General features: G+C 44.3%; 1 protein-coding gene across 1 annotated transcript; it reads right to left on the reverse strand.

The window, feature by feature from the left end:
* Window positions 1–742: 742 nt before the first annotated feature.
* On the reverse strand, window positions 743–26,383 carry CRAT (carnitine O-acetyltransferase). Its single transcript, XM_053374785.1, has 14 exons — window positions 26,139–26,383; window positions 21,161–21,424; window positions 16,757–16,875; window positions 13,128–13,181; window positions 11,618–11,783; window positions 10,303–10,477; window positions 9,365–9,543; window positions 8,866–8,966; window positions 7,193–7,312; window positions 6,600–6,722; window positions 5,591–5,726; window positions 3,448–3,510; window positions 2,485–2,622; window positions 743–2,210 (listed from the first exon to the last, which is right to left on the reverse strand). Exons 1-14 carry the CDS (start codon window positions 26,163–26,165, stop codon window positions 1,995–1,997), a joined length of 1,881 nt encoding a protein of 626 aa, XP_053230760.1. The 5' UTR covers window positions 26,166–26,383; the 3' UTR covers window positions 743–1,994.
* Between the last annotated feature and the right edge of the window lie 36 nt (window positions 26,384–26,419).

Below are 26,419 nucleotides of genomic sequence, written 5' to 3' on the forward strand. Positions count from 1 at the left end.
AACCTCCATAAAAGCCAGTGGCTAGTCCTCATGACTGCCAAGATGCCTCTTGAACACATTGACAGCAGAAAATGGTATTCTATAAGGGAAACAACGCAGATCTCTTCGGCACAAATCCAATACAGACTTGAGTGGGCTTAAGCCTTTAAGAGCACAACTCTGTGCTGCTGCCTCTAATGTTTCTCTTCTCATGCCCAAAGTGATAGGAATTTATTCAGAACTTGGCATATGGCCTGTGTTTGGCCTTGCTATTTTGCCTTTGAAAACAGGGATGGGCAACCTGGAAGTGCCCCTCCCCCCCAAGATGTTGGACTTTCAACTCCCATCACCCCTGGCCATGCTGTCCAAAAACACCCAAAGGGTCACAGGTTCCTCATGCCTGTTCTAAAAATCTTATCAAGGCAAAAAGTTTGGTGCCAATTCCACACCTGAGCCAGATTTGAGAGATCAAGTAACAACCACAAAAGTCATCTCAGCAATTACAAATTTAACATGTTTATTTTGGCATAAGCTTCCTGGACCACAGTTCAATCAGATGCAGGGGAAGACTGAACTGGCAAGCAGGCGCTTGTGGTTTGTGTGCAAATGGGTACATAACGCTTGCTAACCTGCATCTTCTGCAGTTGAAATGGACCATAGTCCACAAAAATCTCTTATTATAATGAAACTTTTTCGACTCTAAGGTGCTATAAGTCATCTGGAGGGCTGCATGTTTCCCAGCCCTGCCATAGTATCAAGAGGATAGAACAGGGAGGTTGGAGACACACCCCCCCCGGCAGATTCTTACTTCTAGCCAGGCCCCATCCTTTCTCCCCGACTACTTGACTTCTCACCAGTTTCTCGTAGATTTTACCAAGACCCAGCAAATCCTTTAGACTGCTTGATCTTCGCATACTTCTGTGTCAGGTGGGGTGAGGTGTCGGCAATCTACAGTGAAAATGGCCAGAACACCTACTTCTTCAACAACGAAGAGTGCTTTATTATCAAACGATAAAATGGGTGGATCTGCAGGGGATAGGAACCTGTTACAGCAGGGGGTGCTCCCATCCTGATGGATTCCCAAAACACACAAGGATATTAAAAAACCCAAGCAAACACAAAACGGAGATCTGAGCTGTGGATGGGTGTTGAGGGCATAGAAAACAGATAAAGCTACACTGCAACGATCCCCTCTCCAAGCTAGCAGCAAAGTAGAAAGGCGACCATATTTCCTTGGTTTAAGAAGCCCACCTCCCCATCATAAAGCAAACCACCCCAAGCACACAGGATTGGCACAGAGCTGCCGGACCGAACCCAGGGGGCTGGACTGGATGATCCTTCCCAACTATAATTCTATGAAGAGGCCATGAGGAAACGCAGCTGGTGACAGATCCAGAGGCGGCCTCAAGTTAATTTCAGTTCCTTCTCAGTGTCTAAAGCAGGGGTTGTCAACCTGGTCCCTGCCGCCCACTAGTGGGCGTTTCAGGATTCTAGGTGGGTGGTAGGGGGTTCTACAGCACAAGCTGAATCTTCCTTCCATCGAGCACTGGTGGGCAGTAAGGAAATTTTACCATCAAGAAAGATGCATTAGTGGGCGGTAGGTAAAAAAAGGTTGACTACCCCTGGTCTACAGGGAAGCAGGAATTCCCTGGCTGCCCTCTGGACTTGTTTGAGGTGGGAAGCAGGCTGCCATTCCTATATTCTTGTTTTCACAGCAAAAACAAAATGCAGGTATGACAAGAAAAAAACCTATCCCCCCAATTCTGGGGAAGCAATAAGGCACTTCATGATCACAGGATAAAGTCTGTCTGTTCCAAGCTCCTTTCAAAACAAAAACCAAACGTATTTTTATTTTAGCTTAGTTTGTTTGTTTTTTGGCCTAGCAGTCCTAGAACCACAAACAGGCCTCACTCCATGGAGATCAGGGATGTAAGACACTCCCTGCAGCTGAAGCCTTTGTGCAACTGTCTGGATTTTGGAGCCTCCAAGGCTTTAAACCGCAACTCCCCCCACCTTTAAAGTTTAGACCTGGGGTTCGATTTGAGGAGCAGCTGCATGTCCAAGAGGGCCTTCTCTAGGTAATGTGCCATCCGGGCTGCATTTGTTTCGGCGCAACTGTTGAAGGCCGAGATGGCAAAGTTGATATGTTCGTCCATGGGGTTGTAGCAGATCCCGTAGCCATCTGGGACCACTGGGCCGAAACACATTACGCAGTCAGTCTTTGCGGGGACCTACAGAGGAGGGGGAGGAGACATATTCATTTGTATCAGTGGTCCCCAGGCTCTTTCAGGACACCACCCTGCTTGATTCCACCAGACCCCCCCCCCATAAAAAGCATTCAGAATAGCGGCTTGCACAACCCATAAAAGATCATAACACAGTAAAATTCAAAACAGTAACAATTAGCTGCACTTTTATTCAAAATCTAACTAAGGTTATTTAGTTTAATTCAACAAGTCCACATGTCCCTCCCCCCCTTGATTAGTCAGGCGAGCTGCTGTTTACCTGGCTGGTGGAGAGCTTGAAGTGCATGGCAACAGCGTACGCAGTATCCATAAACAGTTCGGGCATGCTGACAAGGTCCTCAATGGCCTGGAGCTTCAGCCCCAGGAGGTGGCGATCTATTGCGTCCCCTCTAATTGCCTAAAGGGTTGAAAGAAACGCATTGCAAAAAGCTACACCAACAAACAATGGGCAGCAATGCTCTCTCTGCAGCCAGATACAGCTATAGCACCCAATATTTTATTTTATTTTATTTTACTGCACTGCATTTTTATCCCATACTTTCTCCAAGGAGCTTAAGGTAGTTCTCCCCCTCCTCATTTAATTCCCATAACAATCTTGAGAGGTCACCTGAGGATCTTCATGGCCAAGTGGGGGAATTTGAACCCTGGTAAATACTTTAAATAGATTTTTGAAAAAGGGATAGTAAAACATCAGCAGGTGGGGGCTATCTGGGCAAACAGATTTCCAGCAATTGGTGGAATTCAGGTGCCTTCCACGAGGTGGGTGCCACTGCAGAGAAGACTCTACCAGACAGATTTGTGCAGGACAGGCATGGCCACAAGGGCTTTCTCTGACAGTTAAAGTGGGCTAGTTGGTCTAAATTGGGGCAGGGGAGAAGGCTCTCTCCTGGATAACTTGGTACCATGTAGGGATATGAAGGGAATCCAGTAAAAGTTGGTCCTGATCTGCACCAACCTCCTGAACAATGTGTGAATTGGTTTGGGTGTCCACTCAGCTGGATCCTCACCCACCTTATGGATCACATAGGAGGTGATCCAAGGGCTACCTCTTTTGTTGTTTTCTTGTTTTATGGAAGTAATTGCAAGCTCACTAGCAGGCAAGACTCCTGCTGTGACACACTGAAAACTCTTCCTTCTAGGCACCTATTGGAGCACCAGAGAATCTGCTCTGTATCAATGAAGGGTGACTCATTAAGGCAAATGGGGCATTATAGGAACTTACCATGTCAGTGTAGGCACGATGAGCCTGGGTGGCTTGTCTCAGTAGTTCCACCTTCTCCAGGTCCTGAGGGAGGAATGAGAAAGAACAGCTGCCGAAAACTACTCCATTTCAACAGCCCACCTGCCTAACAAGAGTTCCAACTCTTTCATTTATTTTCCATTCTGCATTTGTAAGAACTCAATCTTCTATTGTGGCAGCACCTAAACTTTGGAACTCCCTGCCTACTGACATCAGGCAGGTGCCTCCACTGCACTCTTTTCGGTGCATGCTAAAAACATTTTTGTTTAGACACGCCTACCAAGGTATTTAGAGGGCCATGGGTGGTGCTGTGGGTTAAACCACAAAGCCTAGGACTTGCCGATCAGAAGGTCGGTGGTTTGAATCCTGCGACGGGGTGAGCTCCCGTTGCTCGGGCCCTGCTCCTGCCAACCTAGCAGTTCAAAAGCACGTCAAAGTGCAAGTAGATAAATAGGTACCGTTCCGGCGGGAAGGTAAACGGTGTTTCTGTGCGCTGCTCTGGTTCGCCAGAAGCGGCTTAGTCATGCTGGCCACATGACCTGGAAGCTGTACGCCGGCTCCCTCGGCCAATAAAGTGAGATGAGCGTCGCAACCCCAGAGTTGGTCATGAATGTACCTAATAGTCAGGGGTCCCTTTACCAATATATTTAGAAAGTCAATGCAAGTTTCAAACTGTTTTTAGTCTATTGTTATTTTAACTTTTTCAGAGTCTAAGATTATTGTTCATTTTTCTTACTGATAATTCTATTGTTTTATTATTTTTGGAAAACCACTTTGAAGGTTTTTATTTTTTAAACAAACAGAATGGATACCCACAGCAGAGGTGCACAAAAGGATTGAGGCTCGCAGAGTGTTCCTGTAAATTTGCTAGGGAGAACTCTGTGAGAACACTCCCCTTGTGCCCTGACAGGAAGAGGGTGTAGCTATTTATCCTTCTCCCTGCCTGGGCACACTCTCCTTTCTGCTCTTCTTCACTCTTCCACTCTTCTCCAGCAAAATGAGAACATCTGCTAGGGGGAGCTTGTTGAAAAAAAGTATCTTAAATGGTTCCCAGAATGAGCAGATAGTGGGAACCTGTCATATATTGTCAGGAATTTCATTCCACAGAACAGGGGCAACCACACTGAAGGCCCTGCTCCGAGTTACTGCACAGCAAGCTTCTGAGGTCTTTTAAACTAGCAGGAGAAGCTCTCCTGCAGACCACAGTGACCTATTGGGTATATAAAGGGATAATCCTTTATATACCGAGTAGGTTACTGTGGTCTACAGGAGAGTTTCTCCTGCTAGTAACCTCTGAAGTACAGTAACCTGGTCCTAAGCAGTATAGTGCCTTATAGGTTAGCAGCAACACCCTGAACTTGGCCTGGTAGCCAAGGTAACTTTTCATACATCTGTGCTGACTGTTCTTCATCAAGAGTATTATTTTTCCAGTAAAAAGGGTCATCACAGGAAACCTCTCCCTAGACCCTTTAAAGCTCAAATGGTCTTTGGGTAACATGGGCTGTCCCATTGCTCGTTGTCTGTCATATCGCCAATCTCAAGCTAAGATTGTTTCTGTGATTGATATGTGGTGAATAAAAGATGTTTATTGTGCGATCCTAACCATGTTTACACAGAAGTAGGACCTACTGAATTAAGTGTGGATTACGCCCAGGTAAGTGGGGCTTGGATTGCAGCCTCTCTTAGTTTTAATAGCCATATCTCAGTTTACTATTAATATAATATACAAAGCAGCTTACAGTGAAAAACAAAGATATGGTATACTGAATATGAAACATTAACATTTTCATAAAAATAGCAAGGAGAACAGGTATGTTCCAGCAGAACAGTTTCTGGGCCTCTGCTGCACCCTTAGGGGTTTCACTTCCTTTGGTAACCATGAAGCAGGACTTCTCCTCTCTATGATCACATTTGGGCTGCTCTGGTTGCCAAGGACAACAGTCTCTATGGTAGTTCTAATTGCTACCTGTGTTATCACTGGCTGGCTGACAGATCTTCTTTTAACAAATGAAGCCTTTATTCATAAGGCTCTCATGCAATGGGGAACTTCCCTCTTCCTCTCCATGGGGAGGGGGGAAGCCATCTAAGGGTCAATATGGGCAGCAAAGGAATCCGCTTTTCCCACCTGCTTGCCAGAATCATCCATGGCTTCCACAAACTTGAGAGAATCTACGGAGGCAGAACGGATCGTGTCTGTCCGGCCCAGGCGGAACATCCGGAGTGAGGCACTCTCATAGGTGGAACAGGCCTCCCCATACATCCTAGGAGGAGGTTGACAGGAAAGACAAGCAGAAGAAACAGCCAGCAGATCTGAAATGACTCTCTGAAGAATTTGAGAGAACGTACATCAGGTGAGCCCTGCTACATCAGCCCGAAGGGGACCCATCTAGTTCCAGCATCCTATTCTCACAGTAGCCTGTCAGAGAGGGTTCTTTTACGGGTATTTTTGAATACCCCACAATTACTGGGGTCCCATTCGTATCCTTTGCTGGAAGTTCTCAAGAAGGTTTCAATTTGAGGCCTTTCAAATCTCATTACCGCTTATTCTTGTGCCTTTCTTTTTGCAGGGGGCGAGGAGTGTCACAGAACCTTTGGGCCTCTGCAGCTGCCTGTCGCATCTCTGAATGAACCCCTGCTCCTTCTGAATCTAAAACTGAATGCCTTGGGGTGTGGGACCGAAGGATGCCTCAGAAATTGGGGAAACATTCCTCTATGGAATTTGGAACCCGCTGGCTCTAGGCAAGGAAAGTAGCCCTCCAGTCCTCTTTCTTTGGCCCAGGCCACACCTAATGCCTTGCTTTGCACTATCCAGGAGTTTTGATGTGCCTGGAATGTGTCCTTGACATCTGATAACAGTCCTTGCTTACCTTGTTAGAGGGTAATAAGTGTGTTACACTACACTACTACACTACACTAAGTAAGGTAAAATTATCATTTGTTGCTCTGCCACTTTCCTTTCAGCATGCAGCCTCCCAGAAGGAATTCAGCCTTTGGGCTGAAATTTTTTCCCTAACCCTGGTTTTAGTATGTTCAGACTGCAAAAACTGTCAAGCAGACCCAAGAAAGTTGATGTGAATGTTCTGATTGCTACTAGAAAGTAAAGTAGAGCACCTGTCCCCTTCCCTGTCACCTACCTGTAGTAGGCCAGCTGCAAAGCAATCTGGATAAAAGCATCTGGACTGATCTTTTCCGACTTGGGGAAATTCTTCCCAAACTGATGGAAGACAATTGCACTGATATCCAAGTCTTGCACCAGGCTGCAGAAGGACAGAGGAAGACATGCTTTCTTGAGATGTTTATCAATAGGCTGGAGAGCTAGATGCTTCTGCCAATATCCCTGCTGGTATCTCCATCAGCTACTGCTCCAGCTGACACCAATGCCTCCTGCCTGCTACACATTTAACTTGAGAGGACTAGGAGAATGACCGGCCCTTTAAAAGACTGCAGATTACTTCTTTCTCCCCCACGTCTGTGCTACTGCATGCAACAGCAACAAAAAAGATAATTACTCTGAGCCCATTGAAAAGATCTTCAAGATTCTAAACAGCCCCTCACAGGAACTAGAAACTTGATTCCCCCCTCTTCATATTTGCTTTAAGAAGGTGGAAGCTGAGATAGCCAGTCTCCATCCTGTGTTGGCATGACTCTGGGGAAGTCTTTTTCCTCTTGTTCATTCCTGAACCTGTCTCCTCTGGAAAACTCCTATTGTGCCCCATGGATAACTCACATGTTAAGGTTCTGTTTCGCTTTCTCGATATCATTCTTCACTTCTGGGGTGATGTTAAACCGGAGTTTCTTGGGCATCGGCAAGGGGACCATTGGCGATCTCACCAATTCTGGTTTCTTTCTACCAAAGAACAACCACCAAAGAGATGTTAAGAACAAAAGGTGGTGTTTTCAGTTATGAACATCACATCCTATACAACACAGCAAAGAACAGGATCCTGGATGCATAAGGCCCTGCTTCATGTGCCCCCTCCAAGGGAGGCGTGGAATGTGGCAAAAAGAACAAGGTCTTATCAGTGGTGGCTCCCTGGCTGAGCATTGCCTTCCCCTGTGAAGTGCACTTGGCACCATCAATATTAGGCACCAGGCAAAGATGGTCCTGTTTACCTATGCATTTAGGTTTTAATTGGGATTTTAATGGTATGACAATGGAAGGCAGGGGGAGAGAACAACATGTCTTGTTCATGTCCCTTACAACTTATAATATCCTGAAAATGGCATGGCTCCCTGGCACTCCATAAACAGAAGCACTGTTTTTATGCGTATGATGCAACATTTTGCTGCAGGCCCATTTGTGGGAATAATATTCATTCACCTTACAGGGCTGGTGTAAGGCAGGGGTAGTGAACATCAGCCCAGGGGACTGAAGTGGTCCTCTGAAAACACCCCCTCAAGATCTAACAAATATGGAGAGCAATGGCTAAAAAAGATTTAAAAAATAAAAATAAAATAAACACAGAGCTGGAGAGGGTGAAAAGGTTTAAACCTTTCCACCACGCCCAGAGGCCTGGTCATCTGTTGCATGTATCCCCATCTGCACACATGAGGAATGGGAGGCTATGCACAGTCTTGGTGGGTGTTCGTACATGTAAGTTTATACAGCAGGTCTCCTGCAGGCTTCTGTGGCTGTGGGGTGGCCAAAGCCACTGCTGGCATGAGGCCCCCAAACAATTGGCCACGAATGAATGCAGCCCTTGGGCCATAAAAATATATATACAACCCCTGCTATAAGAATTACTATGAAGTAATATACGGTATGTGCATTATATAAAACAGTGGATTCCAAACTCCCCCCCCCCCCATGGACCACTTGAAAACTGCTGAGGGTCCTGGCAGACCTCTTAATTATTTTTTTCTGCCTACATACTAGATGCTGAATGATTTTTAATTGTATATTTATTGCTTCTTTGATTTCTTATACATCACAGTTTACTGCAATTTGAATTCCATAGAATTCCAAACTGTAATGCAATGAGATACTGGTACAGTAAGCCCGCATCTTATACGCATTTAACTTGTGTGCATTCAGCTTTATGTGCTCGGCAATTAAAAAAATTAAGGGGGTTGAAAGTAGGTAGACTATATGTGCTTTTGGCTTCAGGTGCGATTCCTGGAATGTAATCCTCGTGTAAGTTAAGAGCTTACTGTACATAACAGAAGCAATAGCCAGAGTTAAAAATGAATATGAACACTTAATGTGATGCATGTGCCGTCTCCTGTCTTTGGCTAGAAATCCACAAGTATGCCATGGACCACCTGAATGCAGTTTGCAGACCACTGGGAACCCATGATATAAAGGATAAGTATTATCATGAACAATCAATCATGGGCACAGCCACTTACATTCCCAGGAGGAGAAAGAATCACATTCACAGAGAAACAAAAGAGACTTACGTATAGTTCACAACATGATCTAGTAGGGCGACAATAGGGGGACCCTCCGAGGGGGCATGTTCGTACACCAAACCACAGGAGCCATCCTCGGCCACAATAAACTGCAAAGCAATTTTTGAGACAGTGAGAGAAGGGCTGCATGGGTGAACAAGCCAGAGATGAGGGTCAAGGAAGCTGATAATGGGGATCTTTTCTCATATTATGTTATGCCAACCTTTATTTATGCCATGATCTACAGTAATAAACTATAGAAAAAGTTCAGCCTGACACAGCTTTGATAGATGATAGATAGATAGATAGATAGATAGATAGATAGATAGATAGATAGATATGGAAGGGGAGTGATTTGAGGGAAGAGTTGTCTCAGTGGTGGAACTTCATTCATCCCTGCTGTCTTCCTACAGTGAAGCTAAAACAGAGTTTTAAACCTTCAGTGAAGGAATGAAACTGCTATAGGAAATAATTCTATTGCACTCTAGCCACACACCCCAGCACCCACCTGAAGCGTTTTATCAAACCAGCGGTTCCCACTGTTCCAGCGACTGCCCCCACCGTGCAACATCTGGGCAGCCACACGGCTCCTGTAGATATCGTCTGAGACACGGGGCATTGGTGCATCCAGGCAGACAGTGAAGATGCTCTTTTCAATTGAACGCACAGACTCTTTGTTGGTTTTGTCTGGAGAAAAATGTCGGGAAGGACCAGAAATGGTGCAAAACATTTTACCACACATTTCTCTACATGCATTCAAAAACTGTTTATGATTTTGTCTTAATATACACTTTTTCTTTTTACAAGTAAATTCCCCTAATACAATGCAATTCTGCATGCTTTTTTAAAAATAATTTAAAAAACCAATAGAGCTCTTATTAGTGCACATTTTAGCGTATGCATTTTACAGTCCATCTCTGTATCAGAGCTATTTTCAACTATTTTTATATATGGAATTGTTTTTAAATGTCTGCATCATTGGTTATATATGGGATTGTTTTTACATTTTTATGGTTGGGACTGTGTGTGTGTGTGTGTACACACACACACACACACACACACACACACACACTTCAACATAAAATACAAGAAAGAACAAACTACAGTAATCTAGGTTGGAATTGTTTTTATTGTGTTAATCCACCTGGAGACCCAACGGTGGTTAAGAAATTTATTGTATTTAAACAATTTATATACCACTTGACTACTTGTCCACCTAATGCAGTTGGAGAACTGCATCAACAAACTCTGAGATGGACATGTTTTCAAGGATAACTGTGTTTGGGCTTGCATATTGTTCTGGGAAGTGGGAAGGAGGCTGGGCCAAATTTCAACCTTCACCCCCACCTGCTAGGGAGGTACACTCCCCTTCCCTAGTCTGGCATCTCCTTCCACAAGGGTGAGGCAGCCAGTTCAATGGCATGGGTACCATTTCAAAAGACTGACCCTTGATGAGGTTATTGTAGGCCTTGGCCCAGGTGTTGCGATGGTTGGTGGTCAGGATCCCAATTGGCTCCTTGTTGGTTTGGAGGGAGGTGTTCCAGATCTTCTCCAGCTGAATAAATATCTGGTCAGTCGTCAGGGGGCTGCCGTCGCTGCTGTAGACATCCAGCTCAAAGAACTGGGAAGAGGGGAAGAGAGGAGAGAGAGTCTGGTGCCTGGCACTCATATTTATTCATTCAAAGTAGAGCAAGTGAGGATCACACACATAAAATGCTGAACTCGGTCCATCAAATGGCTGACCCGTTTCCCCCCTACACTTACACTTGAACTTGAGGAGATCCAGTGAAACTGAATATTGAAGGACAGATAAAAGGAAGCCCTTCACACAGTGCATACTCCCAAGCATCTGAAAGACCACCTCCTTCCCTACAGACCCTCTTGGATGCTGAGATCAATAGAAGGGACCCTCTTGGTGGTTCCTCTGCACTTAAAGGCTTGGGGGTGTCAGTGCCCCAAGGAAGGGCCTTCTCTGTGGCAGCCCCTAAGCTGTGGAACTCCCTCCCATCAGAGGTGCACCTGACACCCTCATTACACAGCTTCTGGCAAATGCTGGAATAAATATGCTTTTCTTTGCCCTGGCTTTTGACACGAGGTACAGTTTTAAGACCCACCTTACTTATGTGAAGGTCAGTTATTTTAAATTGTTTTTAATATTTTGTTTTAATGCTGTAGCCTGGGACCTTAAGGTGAAGTGCAGAAGTAGTAAATAAATAAAGCTGTGCTATGGAATATTCTCCCACATGAAGGTAGAGATGGCCACCAACTTGGATGGCTTTAAAAAGTAGACAAATTTGTTGCATATATCAATGGCTCCCAGTCACAGGTGGTTATTCTCTGCCTCTATGGTTGGAGACAGCAATGCTGGGAACCACAGGAAGGGAGAGTGTTGCTCTTGTGCTTGAATCCTGCTACTGAGTGTCCCATAATGGGCATCATGTTGCTACTGCGAGGATGCTGGACTAGATGGGCCACTAGCCTCATTCATCAGGGCTCTTCTTGCATTCTTATTTTCATTATTGTTTTTGGAGTAGTAAAGTACATCATAAAACTCAGATGTGTGCAGAAACTAGTAAGGGCATTCCAACCTGCTTATTAGGCTGCTTGTGTGAACTTATTTAAAAATGTGAACTAAACAAAACCCTCCAGCAACCCTATGCCTACCCCACCTTTATACAGAGATGGCACAGGGAATGTGAAGAAAAAAGGAGCATGTGGTCTAGTCCCAAAACTTCAAATTAACTGAGAGCTGCCTGCATACCTGGAAGTTGTGGACTACAGTGATATGCGTTGAAGGCTTCTTTCCTTTTGCGTAATTCACAACAGAGTCCCGTTTGGGGCCGGGGATACGGCAGGAAGAGAGGATTTGGTAGTATTGGTTCATGCAGAGGGGTTTCCCACCCAGGTATTCCACAGGAAGTGTCTCACTGGTCAAGGAACAATGAAGAGAAAGAAGATTCAAAATTGTTGTTGTTGATGATGATGATATGCTGTCTGTCTGACTGGGTTGCCCCAGCCGCTCTGGTCTGCACAGCTTCCACCAAAATATCAAAACACAAATAACCTGAAACACTGAAAACCTCCCTGTACAAAGCTGCTGTAGGATGGCCTTCCTGGGAGGCTGTTTTGTGGAGCCAGGCACAGCTCCACAATCAAACATTCAGTTTTGTCACAGGGATGGGGAAAAAACATCACTATGGCTCTGTTCTTGAAATCAGGACAATTGACTCAGGGAGGCCATTTCAAATTTCAACAGATCAGATAAAGGTGTGTGTCTGCAGGAGTGTTCACATGTTACATTCAGCAAGTGTACAATCTGCGTCCACAAACAGTTGAGTTGTACACTACTACAGTTATTCACCTGTAACATTCAATGAGTGTACAATCTGTGTACGCAAACATTTGAGCTGCACAATTCAACAAGTGTACCCTCTTTTGCACAAAAACTTGTACCTATGTGGAGACATTGTGTACCCATGTTCTGTGTAATGTGTGAACAAGCCTTAGTGTGTATAAGACAGTCAGGGGGATTATTTATTGCATCCCCCCCCATCTTTTTCTCCAAGGCGCTCAAGGTGAACTACATGGTTCTTCCCCTCCTCATGTAATTCCCACAACAACCTTGTGAGGGAGGTTAGGCTGAGAGCAGCACCAAATTTAGGGCAGTGCAGGCAGGGTGCCAAGTCAAGGGGGCACAAAATCCGTAACTGAGAAGATCCATTTGGAGGTGCCAAATTTTGCCCTCGCAAAGGGCACCATGTTACAAAACATTACCAAAGTCCACCCGCTGCTGAGAGGCAGTGACTGGCCCAAGGCCACATCCAGTGAGCTACATGGCTGAGGGAGGATTTGAATACTCCTGATATATTCAGAATTAAGTCTTGCCCGTAGTCAATTAGATTAAGACTAAAATCCTAACACAGCTGAAATACATACTACTGAAAATAACAGTGTATTGCTATCCTGTTTTCTTTTGTTGTTTACTCTCATGCAGGAGTTTGAATTGTGGGGCAGAGATCTGCCCTTTTGTACCTAAGCATCATGCATACAGATACTGCAATACGAACATATATTTATTTAAAACGTCGTGACCCAGCACTCTTCAGTCAAAAAATAGCTCCCAGGGTGGCTGATGGTGATTAGTTATAAGACAGTCTCTGCCCTCAGACTTACAATCTAAAGGGCACAGAAGGAAAGGAAAAGGAGAGGAGGGAGGGATGGGGGGGGAGTGAACCACTGGGAGGGTGGGTGGGAAAGAAGAGGCAACTCACTTGTCAATCATGGTTTTGAAGTCCAAAGCCCCCTCAATCAGCTTCGCAGCAAACCTGCAAAAAGCAGAAAGCAGCGGGGAAGTGGAGATGTAACACAGATTAAACAGCAGGAGTGCAAGAGCTCTTACCTTATGCAGATCCTCAGCCAGCAGCCTTATACTTAAAAACACCTGGAATCCCAGTCTAGTTTATACATTCCGTAGAATCACACAATAAAACTGTCCCATTTTTCAGGTCCTGCTGGGTGGGTGTGCCTGTTGTATGTCTGAACGCAGCTGCATGATGGTCAGTGGGGATGGAGTGACACAACTCCCCACATGTAAGAGCTGTTCGACAGTGGAGCAGATTCCCAAGAGAGGTGGGGGGATCTCCTTCCTTGGAGGATTTTAAGCAGGGGTTGAATGGCTATCTGTATGTTGGAGTTGAGAGTCCTGCATTGCTGGGGGTTCGACTAGATGACCCTCGGGGTCTCTTCTAACTCTACGATTCTGTGATTCTATGTAAAAACCCAGCATGGTTCAGTTTAGATTTCTTTCTGATGAAAATGCATCTCCCCCGCAAACGCACACGTGTGTGTGCGCGTGTGTGCACACACACGGTGGTTTCCCCTCCAAATTCCTACAATGAAATAACATTTAAAGAAAAGAAAAAATCCAAGGAGCCTTATCTGAGAGGATCTACAAAAATGCAGGGCAATTATCTTAACAGATAAAACTATTTTTAGCAAAAGAGGCAGCTTTAAAAAGCTATCAACATATTTACTAAGAGTTTGAATCCATTTATTTTTTATTAGAATATAAGATATAGGTACAAAAAAGAGAGAACAGGAGCCATTTTCAGCCAGAGGGCCACATTCTGCCATGGGTTACCTTCCAGGGAGGTGGATGGAGCGAGAGAAAAACGTGGGCAGTGCAACAGATGTGACTGTTCTAGCCTATGTTCTAGCCACAATAAAGTCAGAAGGCTATATCCAACACCATACTTAGATAAGACCCACAAAAGTTGACAGAAATTAATTTGCATGTGCCTACCACAAATGAAATGTAGCTGAACCCAACCCAGAATACATACACAACCCAGAATACCCAGAATACACACACAAATAACATTGCTCCACCCTCCATCCAGGAATTAGAGAGGCGTTGTGACAGTTCCGCAACACATTCCAGGTAAGTAGCTGCACTCAAGGGGAGTGGGGAGGAGAGAGTAGCAGCCTGGAGGGGTGTGTGTGGCTGAGGGGGAGTCTCAAGGGCCTCACAAAGAGATTTGGAGGGCCAAATTTGGCCCCCAGCCCAGATATTTGCCACACCTGGTTTTAGGACTATCAACTGCCTTCACTGACGCAATCAAAAGCAGCAACATCCACAGCCACCTGGGTTACCTCAATAACCTGCTGAATTGCAACACCTATCCTGCAGGTGGAAAGAGTTCTGAACTAGCAAACAAATCACCACTGAACTCAGCCAGGACTTACTTACAAGCAGAAAGGCCTAAGACTGAGAGGTCAAGCTTTACTTACCGTATTTTTTGCTCTATAAGACTCACTTTTTCCCTCCTAAAAAGTAAGGGGAAAAGTGTGTGCGTCTTATGGCGCGAATGCAGGCTGCGCAGCTATCCCAGAAGCCAGAACAGTAAGAGGAATTGCTGCTTTCACTGCGCAGCGATCCCTCTTGCTGTTCTGGCTTATGAGATTCAGAATTATTTTTTTCTTGTTTTCCTCCTCCAAAAACTAGGTGCGTCTTGTGGTCTGGTGCGTCTTATACAGCGAAAAACACGGTACTTTCAAATAAACACAATATGCCATTTGGGCTAAACATCTACAGATTTTTTTTAAAAGTATCACTGCTCCTCTCTTCATTAATTTATTTGGGATTGAGCATCAAGGTTCAGTATGTTCTGGGGCTGAACCCTGGGGGCAGATTTACCCAGGACAGGCAGCCTTAGACACTGGAGTGTCAACACAAAGAGGCAGAGGATCTTTTATTCCACTGGTCCTTGCTCTTTTCTCTGATTGGGCAGTATTTATAAACACAGCAGGAGAAAAGATGAAAGGTGAACAGAGGCTGATGGGGGAAGTGTGGGAAAGGTGATCCTGTACAAAGGTCAAGGCGTCCTTACAGGGAAAGGACAACACAGATCCCTGGGGCAAAGGTGCAATTAAATATATATTCCATCCTGCTACACCCAGAGAAGCTGCCCTGCTGCATTTCATTCCAGACTCACCTTTGGTTAATTGCTCCCGCACTTTCATCTACACCCTGAAACATTCCACCTCCACAGACTGTGAGCTCAGGTTTCCCTTCCCCTTGACACTGAATCTGCAAAGTTAAGTCTGTGCACCCAGCCCCAAAAAGTGTGATAGTGTGTGCCAAAAATAAAAAGGAAATGAGTGTGTGTGTGTGTGTCTGTGTGCACATGGGTAGAGGAACATTGATATGGGATTGCAAAGCAGCCGGGCGGGGGTGTATGTGATATTTAAAGTACATTGTGTTATACCCGGAACTGCCTTTAAAGACAGTTCGGAAACTTCAGCTGGTGCATAATTCGGTCACCAGGTTGCTCACCAGGGCAGGATGTTTTGAGCATATAACACCAATCCTGACCTGGCTGCACTGGCTACCAATTAGTTTCCTGGCCCAAGTGCTGGTTTTGACCTATAAAGCCTCATGTGGTTCAGGATCAGGACCCCATACCTTACAGACTATGTCTCTCCATATGAACTGGCCCAGTCCTTGTAACCGTCATCTGAACCCCTTCTTTGTGTGCCTCCTCCATAGGAGGCTCACCTGGCGCCATATCTTCAGGTGCCAGGCAAAATCACTGCTTTTTAACTAGGCCTTTGGCTGTTAACTACCTATGGCCTTTTAGAGTGCAAGGAGTGGTTTTTAATGTGTTTTCCCCACTACCCACCCATCCTGGTTTTAATGTATGTATGTGGTGGGTTTTTCTGCTATGTCGCTTTGAGTGGCCTGTGTTGGCAGGTGCTGGGACAGAGCAACGGGACCTCACCCTGCCGCGGGGATTTGAACTGCTGACCTTCTAACTGGCAAGCCCAAGAGGCTGAGTGGTTTAGACCACAGCGCCACCCATGTCTCACCTCTGGAGTGTACCTGCTTTCTGCAGACAAGCTGATCATCCTCCATGAAGCTTCATCCTAACAACTCTCAGCATCCTGAACAAACCACAGTTTCCAGGATTCCTTGGACGAAACTACAACTGTTTAAAGTGGTAGGATACAGCTTCAAATGTATGCTGCGGATGGTTCTTGGTTAAAGATAGGAACAGTGTTGGCTTCCAAACTTTAAGCTGAGGCCACATTAAGGAAGATACCTGCTGAGTAAACCACAGAATCATAGAACTGTAGAGTTTGAAGGGATCCAAAGGGTCATCTAGGTGAACCCCTTGCAATATAGGAATCCCAGCTAAAATCACAGGAATCCCAGCCCAAAATTCTGTGTTTGCCAACCAGCATCTTTCAGGGAGCCCGAAAGCAGGGCATGGAGCCTTACTACCACCGTTACCTTTCAGTAGCTGGTATTCTGTGATAAGAGTTCACAATGCATAATTAAATCAGCATCCTATTTTCAAACACATCTTGGAACCTGAACCTCCAATGTGGTCACAATTACCTTAGCTGCCCTTGCCGATCCAGAAAATCCTGTTTGGGCAAAACTACTCCAGGACTGGAATGTACCACCACAGGCAGCCGATACTCTAGATATGCAGTTTTCAGCCACCAGTCAGAAAGCTGGGATGAGAACAGATAAGGTATCATTAGCCCAATGGCATTTGGGAGTAGGGTGTTTCACTCAACGTGTTGTTATCAGTGCACGGGTGGGAATCGTTGCCGGCTAGCCCCACCCTGCCATAGTGTGCCCCGGATGGCCAAAACTCCATGGGTGGGGCTAGCTGGCACCGCTCCACTTCCCTTAAAACCCTGTGTGAACAAGACTTTTGGAGAGGGAAAGGGTCCTTATAAGCTTGAATATTGGCTACAGGCTAATCTAGCTGCAGAATGGAAAATAAAACAGGCAGGTTTTTCCATACAATATGGGCCTCGGTCCTCAACCCAGAAGCCCAACATGTTTTGCCTGAACTGAAAATGATAAGAATGTCTTTTCTAAGTATAACACAGTTTTTATGTCTTTACTGAGTTTTTCCTAGTATAAATAGATTGCTACTGGTGGCGGAGGGGTTCATTCCTTCAGAGTTCTACTTAAATTTTTTTATTAGTGTTCTAAGAGAATTGGCAATGTATTTTTTTTTGCCGATTCCTGACATTTTGCTTGTGTTTCACACACATGTAGACACACACAAACACACACATTATGAGAAAAAGATTATGATAGAATTTACAGAAATTTATTAAAACAAGAGGGAGGAGAGTATAAATTAAAACAATTTAAGGAATTATCAAGGAAATTAACAGCATGGTTACAATATCATCATTTGAATGAAGTATTTAAGAAAGATAGGATATGAGGGTTTGGGGAACAAAGATCAGAACTGGAGAGAGACCTGTTGGAATGTAATGTAAAAGTGTTATCTAAAAGGTATAAAATATTATTGGAATGGGAAACAAAGGACGAGGAAGCAAAATCCTCAATGATGCACTGGGCAAAAGGTATCAGTCATAATATAGACATGGAGGCATGGGAACAATTGTGGAATATGGATATAAAATTTACAGCGTTATAGTATGAGAGAAAATGATATGAAAATGATTTATCGTTGGTATCTAACCAGAGGCGGAGGAATGGGGGTGCAGCCCACCACAGGTGGCATCACTGAGGGGTGTTTGTGACAAAATGAGATTTTTTTAAAAAAAAAATAGGGCTCACTAAACTTTTTAGGAGTGACGTGGTGGCTTAGGTGCCTGCAGGTTCCATGCTGCCTGAAACGGCAGCGTGGTACTTGTGTCTGCCTACAGTGGTACCTGGGGTTAAGAACTTAATTTGTTCTGGAGGTCTGTTCTTAACCTGAAACTGTTCTTAACCTGAGGTACCACTTTAGCTAATGGGGCCTCCTGCTGCCATCCTATTCTCATCCTGAAGCAAAGTTCTTAAGCCAAGGTACTATTTCTGGGTTAGCGGAGTCTGTAACCTGAAGTGTCTGTAACCCGAGGTACCACTGTACTGCCTCTTCCTCAGCTGCCCTACAGCTGAGGGGTAAGTGTCGGAGAGGCCCCAAGCGTCAGAGAGGCTCGCCCAGCCCCACGGGCAGATCGCCCTGCTCCTGGCTTCAGGACACCACCCCCGCACCAGACACCTGAGTGCCTAGCAATGCCGCTGTACCTAACACTGAGTAAACTGACAAGTGTTGGAAATGTAAAAAGAAGGTTCTTTTTATTATATGTCGTGGTGTTGCAGTAAGGTTAAAGCTTACTGGGAAATGATATAATGAATTGAAAATGATGTTTAAAATAACCTTTGTAAAAAAAAAAAAACCAGAAGCTTTTCTCTTGGGAATTATAGGGACAGAATTACGTAAACTGTATAGAAATTTATTTATGTATGCGACTACAGCAGCAAGAATGCTACTTGCCCCAGGATGGAAAGAAGCAGAAGAACCAACAAAGGAAGAATGGATACAAAAACTTATGGAATATGCAGAAATGGTGAAATCAAGATAACAAACGTTTTATAAAAGAATGGAAATGGTTTATTGAATATTTACAGATAAATTGGCAGGATTATTGTAAACATTGGCAGGATTATTGTAATAACCTGCAGTTTCATACGAGTATATATTTAAAGTAAATAATTAAATGAGCAAATTAAATGAGTTTGGATATGCAGAAGATATTAAAAAAATAAATTTAAGGAACTGCAGAAAGCGGGGGAAGTCAAACCATGAAATGTTAAAATGGTTGTAAAACTAATGAAATGTATAAATTTGAAAAGTATTAATAAAAACTTTTTTAAAAGAGAGAATGGGTGGAGAGGAAGAACAGGGGATGATAACATATTAGGGCCTAGAAGATGAAGATGGGAAGACCTGGGGGGGCGGGGAGAACCCAGAAAAATTGCAGGGTGGAGAAACTACTGTCCCTTTCTGCCTATTTTGCCTCTCCCCTTGAAAAATGGTTTCTAGTTTTTGTTTCCAAAGACCAGGGTGGGGGGTGGGGTCCAAAAATTTGTGTGTATGGAGGGTGGAAGTGATTCCCCCACCCAATTTTCCAGTTTTTTTCTGGGCTTTCACATCTCTACCAGCAGAGCCGGGGGGGGGGGGTGCTCATTAGGTTCTAATGCAATTTGCACAACTTCATTTCAAACTGGACAAGGGTGCTGTATACCTTAACAACTCTAGCCATTGTCGGTCCCCCACCCCATTTCCCCCTCCTTATAAGAACATAAGATAATGGATCAGGCCAGTGGCCCATCTAGTCCAGCATCCTGTTCTCTCAGTGGTGAAAAAGGCGCCCCAAAGGGAAGCCCATAAGCAGGACCTGAATACAAGAGCAACACTCTCCCCACTTGTGATTCCTAACAACTTGCACTCAGAAGCATTGCTGCCTCTTCGGAGGCAGAGCATAGCTGGCATACAAATAAAATGATTGAATGTTTGTTTGATTGATCATGGCTGGCAGCGATTGATAGCCTTATCCTACATGAATTAGTCCTATCCTCTTTTGAAGCCATCCAAGTTGGTAGCTTACATTGGCTCCCAGTACATTGAAAGACCTAATTGGTTCCCAGTACTGTTTCTGAGCACAATTCAAAGTGTTGGTGCTGACCTTTAAAGCCTAAACGGCACAAAGTTCCACAAGAGTTGGGTTCTGTGCATGGAAGAGGTCTTGGGAGGGCAGCAGCCCCTGGGCACAGCAGCCACAGAGAACTAGTGATTTGCTGCTTAATGCTGCTTAATCTATTGCTTGTTGCCCATGTTCCTTGCTGTCTCCCTGGCATTTGCAGCATGTAGCAATTAACTCAGAAGCAGAGAGTGAGCCCTGGAGCCCATTAATTACCCTGATGGAGAAGACCTTGAGCACCCAGCCCACAGGCCCTGATTGCACCAGCAGTGTACAACAAAGCCCCTAGGTGGGAGGATGGTGTGCTGGGAAAGGGACATAGGCATCGAGATCTGTAATGTGAGCCAGGCAAGGCTCATCTCCTTCTCTGTTTAACCATTACACAGCAGGCCGCTCAGTGCAGTTTTGTATGGGCCCGAACTGCTATAAAAACTATCATTCCCCCCCACAATTCTACCCATCTCCAGTTTAAAAGAAAAAAAAAAGAAGAAAAGAAGGGGGGGAAAGCCCTAAACGGCCTCGGCCCAGAATACCTGAAGGAGCGTCTCCACCCCCATCGTTCTGCCCGGACACTGAGGTCCAGTGCCGATGGCCTTCTGGCGGTTCCCTCATTGCGAGAAGCAAAGCTACAGGGAACCAGGCAGAGGGCCTTCTCGGTAGTGGCGCCTGCCCTGAGGAACGCCCTCCCATCAGATGTCAAGGAAATAAACAACTGACTTTTTGAAGACATCTGAAGGCAGCCTTGTTTAGGGAAGTTTTTAATGTTTGATGTTTTATTGTTTTTAATGTACTGTTGGAAGCCGTCCAGAGTGGCTGAGGGGGCCCGACCAGATGGGCAGGGTATAAATAATTTGTTGTTGTTGTTGTTGTTGTTGTTGCCATCACTGCCTCTTTTGGGAGTTCCAAAGTTTAACCTTGCACTGTGTGAATAAGAATATTCTCTTCTCTCTGTCCTGCATACTTCCATCATTAAACTTCACTGGATGTCACGACTTATAGTATTATGAAAACCTCTCTACCTACCTACTTTTTCTGGCTAATTAAACAATCAATGGCCTTTTAAACTGTGTGTGTGTGTTTTTGCTTATTATGTTACGCATTTTTTTGTTTTTATATTGTAAACCGCCCCTTGATCCTTGGATCAAGGGCGGTCTAGAAATTTTTAGTAATTTCAATAATAAAAACAACAACTGCCTTCCCCAGATGAAAAAGGGACCACATGACAGCTTTAACACCTTCACACCTGCTACAGCAGTCTTGACCTCCTCCAGCTGTGACCTACCCAGTTCTCATGTTTCCGGGCTCTTCTCTCCAGTCCTTTCTGTAGCCTCTCCCCAACACCGCCCTGTTTCAGAAAATCCTGCACCAGCTCCCTGGTGTGGCTGAGTTCCTCCTCGCTGATGATGGGCTGGAGCGCAGACAAGTAGCGGTCCAACGTCTGCTGGAGAGGCGGGATGGGGAGGCGAGGCAAGCTCTCCTGGTGGGCGAGGTACCGGCCCGGAAGTTTCCTCAGTGCCACCGGCCTCAGCAAACCTGATGGCTTTGCCTGAAAATCCGCAGGGAAAAAAACATATGGTCACTTACTTTATAGCAGAAGAGGAAGCACCTGCCTCCCTCTCCAAATGCACCCATTTCACAGGCCTCACTGAGGTGGTCCACCTTTGTACTTCAAGACAGGGCTCACTAAAGAGTGGTTCACCATACTCTGTCCCTAAATAATGGGAGGTGGGAATGGTTTATTACCCTCTCAGTAAATATTGCCTGACTAAACAGAGACATGATGCAACATAATCCAAAACCTTTGGCCATGAGGCATTTTCACTGGATAATTTGCCATCAGAGACCAGAGGCAGATCTTTCTGTATATGTGCAAGGAAACTGAGCAAGATCATTTCATTGAAGCCAAAGGGTGCATTCCAGTGCATGCTTATTTGGAAGCTAGTTCAACAGAATAAGCTGGGAATTGCTTCACAGTTAAGGATCAGGGAGGTTAGTTACTGGGCAAAACAGGATTTCAGACTCTGGGAAATCTGCACTAATGCATAGCATGTGTAAGGACACCAGAAGAACCCCGCTGCTGAATCAGGCCTCCAAAGCCCAAATAGTCTGGCCTGCTATTCTCATAGTGCCCAACCAGAAGCAGGACCTAAAGACAACAGCAACTCTCTCCCCAACTGGGATTCCCAGCAAATGGTATTCAGAGGCATATGGTCTCCCACAGTGGAGATAGGACATCTTGCCCTTAGTAATGCCAGTCCTCAGTTTTCTTCCACATTCCTCTTTTATACAGTAGTGTTTAACTCTGGGCCTGAAAGGAGGTCATGTATCACTTTTAAGAGATTAGAAGCGTAGACCATTGTGACAACCAGCATGTTTCAGTGGTGCTTTACAAACAATTTAACCTATCTTTATTTATAAAAAATACATAAATAGCACAATTTCATTAGAACAAAAATCAAAGCAGTACGCAACAGATATATGCACAATATTTTTTTAAAAAAATCATAGATCACCAGTTAACTGTAACAGACTTGTCACTTTCTCTCTCTCTCTCTCTCTAATTTAATTTTCTGTTTTACAATTTAAAATATTCATTTAAACATCCTTAATTGTTATGTACTAAGCTTGGATCCTAGAACAATGGGCAAGTAGGATCCTAGAATGCAACAACTGATTGGCTTACAGGAAAAGACCAATCAGGCTCCAGGAGGGAAGCAGAATCAGCCAATCAGATTGGACTCATTGTGTAAATAATGTATATAAAAGCCTGAGGTTTGGGGGGCAATTCAATGACTGTTTTACAAGCTGCAATACAGAGCATGAAATTACTACAGGACTCAGAGTATATATCATTAACATATCAATGACTTCCCTTCTTCTCTTTCCATGGTTCATTTTGCATATCATAAATCTCTGCATACTTTACAAAAACTAAACCATTCAGTATTCCATTATTGCATCCATCAGAACTTATTTACACTGTTGAATTTATCTTAATGCTGCCAACGTTTTCAGGTGTACACTCCCCCCCCCATATATTCAATAAACCTTTCCAATCTTCTCTAAATGTATGTCATTGTTCTCTTTTTCTGTACGTTAAGTCTCCAAGATGCACATATTCTATTAGCTTAAGTTGCCATTCTTTAGTTGGGACCTTACTCGTTTTCCATTTTTGGGCTAACAAAACATGGGCCACAGCAGTAGCATACATAAATAACCTTTTTTGACACCTGGGAATTTCAGTCTGAATAATCCCCAACAAAAAGGACTCTGGGGTTGTTGTTTTTTTAAAAGGACTTTAAAACCTGTTTTTTCAATTCATTATGGATTATTTCCCAAGACTTTTTTTACCCTTTTACAAGTCCACCACATATGAAGGAAGGTTCCCTCAACCTCTTTCCATCTCCAGCATTTTTCAGTCTTATTCAGTCTTATACATCTTAGCAAGCCTACTTGGAGTTAAATCAGGTAGTTCTCCTTCAAAGAATAACATTCTGTAAACTTCAAATCACTTTTTCTAAGTTTTTCCCAGAGGTTAAAATCTGTATTCTTCCCTATATCTATTGCCCAGTGTGTCATAGAGGCTTTGACAAGCTCGTCTTTTGTTTCGCAATCTAATAACAGATTATACGTTTCAGACAAAAGTTTTTCTTTGTTTTGTAGAAGTTCTTTTTCAAATTGTGAGCTTTGGTCTGAAAAAACATTTTTCCTGTCTATTTTAAACATTTCACATAACTGATGATATTGTAACCAATCTGTAACATGGCTCCTTACATTTTCCATTGATTTCAGTTTAGCTTCCCTCTCTGTAAAGTGCAGCAATTCCCTGTAAGTTTCCCACTCTCTAGCCGTATTAACTCTCTTAATTGTAACAGCCTCGATAGGAGATAGCCATAAATGTGTTTTCCTTTCCTGCAGATTTTTATATTTCTCCCAAACTCTATACAGATTCCTCCTAAGAATATGATTCATAAAACTTTTATAAATTTTCACCTTCCCATACCAAAGACATGCATGCCAGCCGAATTTTAAATCATAACCTTCCAAGTCCAGGATGCATTATCCAATGTAATCCATTATTTTAACCAACACAAACAGGCTGACTCATAATACATTAGCAGGTCTGGCAGGGCAACGCCTCCTCTTTCACAATTTTATGTTTAAGTCTTGGATTTCCCCACTTCCAGATGAATTTAGAAATATCCTTCTTCCATGCTTTGAAGCAGCCTGAATTATTTACAATTGGAATTGATTAGAATAAAAACAGCATCCTGGACCACAAATTCATTTTGATAGCCGAGATTCTGCCAAGCAGGGAGAGCTGCATTCTCGCTTTTCTCTACGTTACATCTGACAATATAGAAAAGTCTTCAACAAACATTTTAAAAATCGATGCCAAAGACACCTGCTGCATTCATTTCCTTCTAGTCAACTCAGATTTTCTATGAAGCTAAGGTTATTTTGGAGAGACTTTAGCACATTTTTCTAATAAAAAAAGCAATTTTTTAAACATTTACTATTTTAAAATTATTTTAAAAGATTTTTTTACACCTTGCCCCATCATCTGCAATTACAAGGGTGATGTTCTTGTTTAAAAACATATTATTAAATTTGCACCCCATCTTTCCTCCAAGGAACTCAAGCTACTATATACGGTTCCCCCCTCCCCAATCTACGCTTTATATTCACAACAGCTCTGTGAGGTAGGCTACTCTGAGAGGGTGTCAAACCCAGTGAGCTTCACGGCCAAGTAATAAATCTAAACCCTGATCTCCTAGGTCCTAATCTGACACCCTAACAACTGCAGCAAGAGGGACGCGGGTAGCACTTTGGCTTGCCTAGGGCTTGCCGATCAGAAGGTCGGTGGTTTGAATCCCCACAACGGAGTGAGATCCCGTTGCTCGGTCCCTGCTCCTGCCAACCTAGCAGTTCGAAAACACGCCAAAGTGCAAGTAGATAAATAGGTACCACTCTGGCGGGAAGATAAATGGCGTTTCCGTGCGCTGCTCTGGTTCGCCAGAAGCGGCTTAGTCATGCTGGCCACATAACCTGGAAGCTGTACTCTAGCTCCCTTGGCCAATAAAGTGAGATGAGTGCCTCAACTCCAGGGTCGTCCGCAACTGGACCTAATGGTCAGGGGTCCCTTTACCTTTACCTAACCACTGCAGCACACTGGCTTTGCATGATAATACAGGCCCACTTTACAAGATTTATTTATTTATACTATTTCATGAAATTTATGCACCGCATGATTGTAAGAAACCTCAGAGCAGTTTACAAAAAAGATAAAACAATCACTAAGAAAAATGAACAATTCTATAATTTAAGACTTTCAAAAAGTTAACAATGGACTGAAAACGGATTAAAACACATCAACTTTCTAAATAATTGGGTAGGTCTCGCCTATATGTTTTTAGCAGGTGCTGAAAAGAGGACAGTGAAGGTGCCTGCCCGATATCAATTGGCAGGGAGTTCCAAAGTACAGGCACTGCCACACTAAAAGATTGAGCTCTTACAAATGTCATGAGCATTATCACAAACATGTGTGCGACGTCCTTCAAATATTAAAAATGGGCTATATAAGCATTTTATTATTAACAACAACAACATTATATATATATATGTGTCGTATATGCCAGTTTGGTGTTGTGGATAGAGTATCAGGACTTGGGAGACCAGGGTTCGAATCCCCACTCGACCATGAAACCCACTGGGTGACCTTGGGCCAGCCACACTCTCAGCCTAATCTGCCTCACAGGGTTGTAGTGGGGTTTAAATGAGGACTAGAAACCAGAGACCAGGGTTCAAATCCCCCCACTCAGAGAACCGAAAACGAGCCTCTTTCTGTTTTCTCCCATTCTTTGGCTAAGAATCCTCCTGTACTTTTTAAATTAGAGAAAAAAGATTCTCCTGTTTGCATAACTTCGCCCCCCTCCTCACATGATCTGCCAAAGAAAACCACACATATCTTGGAGACCAAGAGTGCTCTGCCAAATAAACACACCCACTAGAGAGGGAGAAATCAGGAATGTTCCTTCTCCAGAAAACAAGCAACAAGAGTTACAGGACACGAGTTAATTCTTCCTTTCCTCCTTCCAACAGCCCTGCCCCTGGATCTTCCCCGAAGTCAGACCCCCTAATCCACCTACCCCTGCACCCCACCCCCGCCAAAACCCCCTCTTCTTCCAGCCACAGAATCTGAGCCCTTTCCTCGCAGCTGTACCCCCAAAGATTCAAAGACAGCAGAGAAAGTCACTTACCATGTTCCTCGCTAGGAAGGCAAGCATTGCACTGTACAAGTTTGCACCACCCCCTTTTTTCTGCTTAAGAGTCGAGGCTTTGCCTCGAGGCCAAAGTCCTGAGCTATTGGCCTTGGAGAGAGCAGAGGGCAGGGAGCTGCAGAGTGCAACTTCAGTAGCCCAGCAAGAGGCACCCACCACCGCAGCTGCAACAAGAATTTGCAGCTGCTGTGGGGAGGAGCTAGCAAGCAGCCATCTTTGGAAAGGGCAGCAGCCCCCCTAAACAGAAAGGGGTAAGGAAG

This window comes from Podarcis raffonei, chromosome Z (genome assembly GCF_027172205.1).
Source record: "Podarcis raffonei isolate rPodRaf1 chromosome Z, rPodRaf1.pri, whole genome shotgun sequence".
In the NCBI taxonomy this organism is placed as follows: Eukaryota; Metazoa; Chordata; class Lepidosauria; order Squamata; family Lacertidae; genus Podarcis; species Podarcis raffonei.